This window comes from Cebus imitator, unplaced genomic scaffold (genome assembly GCF_001604975.1).
Source record: "Cebus imitator isolate Cc_AM_T3 unplaced genomic scaffold, Cebus_imitator-1.0 Scaffold524, whole genome shotgun sequence".
Taxonomy (NCBI): domain Eukaryota; kingdom Metazoa; phylum Chordata; class Mammalia; order Primates; family Cebidae; genus Cebus; species Cebus imitator.
In genome coordinates, this window is record NW_016107839.1 from 76,277 (window position 1) to 77,467 (window position 1,191).

At 60.1% G+C, this 1,191-nt stretch overlaps 1 protein-coding gene across 1 annotated transcript in view; it reads left to right on the plus strand.

Annotated features, from left to right (window-relative positions):
• MOB3A (MOB kinase activator 3A) overlaps positions 1 to 1,191 on the plus strand; it is a 26,314-nt gene that overhangs the window by 22,012 nt on the left and 3,111 nt on the right. Inside the window, exon 3 of the mRNA XM_017514501.2 lies at positions 799 to 1,001. Coding sequence (XP_017369990.1) covers positions 799 to 1,001 — 203 coding nt within the window. The remainder of the gene's footprint in view (positions 1 to 798; positions 1,002 to 1,191) is intronic.

Below are 1,191 nucleotides of genomic sequence, written 5' to 3' on the forward strand. Positions count from 1 at the left end.
CAAAAAAAAAAAAAAAAAAGATTCCCTGTCTCCGTCTTCTCCTAAGCTGCACTACTGTCCGTAGCCCCCTTCATCCTGGACCGCTCCTGGTGACGCCTGTCTCCCTCACCACAAAGCAGAGAAGGGCGGGCTCAACATCGGGCCTGCAGGCCCTCGTGGGTCTGGTGCAGAGACAAGCACCCTTGCTAGTGCCGGCCCAGCGTTCTCGGTGGCTTCAGAATCACTGCTGTGGAGCCCCCAGGCCCACCAGGATCACCGCCCCTGGGAGGGACCTCCTGCCCCGCTCCATGTGTAATACACCGAGTAGCTCTCAGGGATACCCCGTCCACGCGGGTTTGTGGATGATCATTCGGGTGCGTCTCTCCGGAGAACCGCATACCTTTCTTTTACTTTTTTCTTTTTTTTTTGTTTGAGATAGGGTCTCACTCTGTCACCCAGGCTGGAGTGCAGTGGTGCCATCATGGCTCACTGCAACCTCCGCCTCCCGGCTTCAAGAGATTCTCCTGCCTCTGCCTCCTGAGTAGCTGAGATTACAGGTGCATGCCATCATGCCCGGCTGATTTTTGTATTTTTAGTAGAGATGAGTTTTCACCACGTTGGCCAGGCTGGTCTCAAACTCCTGACCTCAAGTGATCCTCCTGCCTCGGCCTCCCAAAGTGCTGGAATCACAGGCATGAGCCAGTGTGCCCGGTCTGCCAGCGATGTCTGCCTGGAAGCCCCTCATCACATCCATGAGCAGGGGGTTCTGGACGTGGACTTGGCTGAGTCCGTGCGCGCGCCCCGTCTCTCTCGCGGCAGGCACACCCTTCCCCAAGAACTTCCTGCAGACGGTGCGGAAGATCCTGTCGCGGCTGTTCCGCGTGTTCGTGCACGTCTACATCCACCACTTCGACCGCATTGCGCAGATGGGCTCCGAGGCCCACGTGAATACCTGCTACAAGCACTTCTACTACTTCGTCAAGGAGTTCGGCCTCATCGACACCAAGGAGCTGGAGCCACTGGTGTGTGGGCTTGGGGCTCCCGGGCGCGGGGTTACGGCGGGGGCGTGGGATTACAGTGGGGGCTTGAGGCTCCAGGGCGCGAGGTTACGGCGGGGGCGTGGGATTACAGTGGGGGCTTGGGGCTCCCGGGCGCGGGGTTACGGTGGGGGCGTGGGGTTACAGTGGGGGCTTGGGGCTCCCGGGCGCGGGG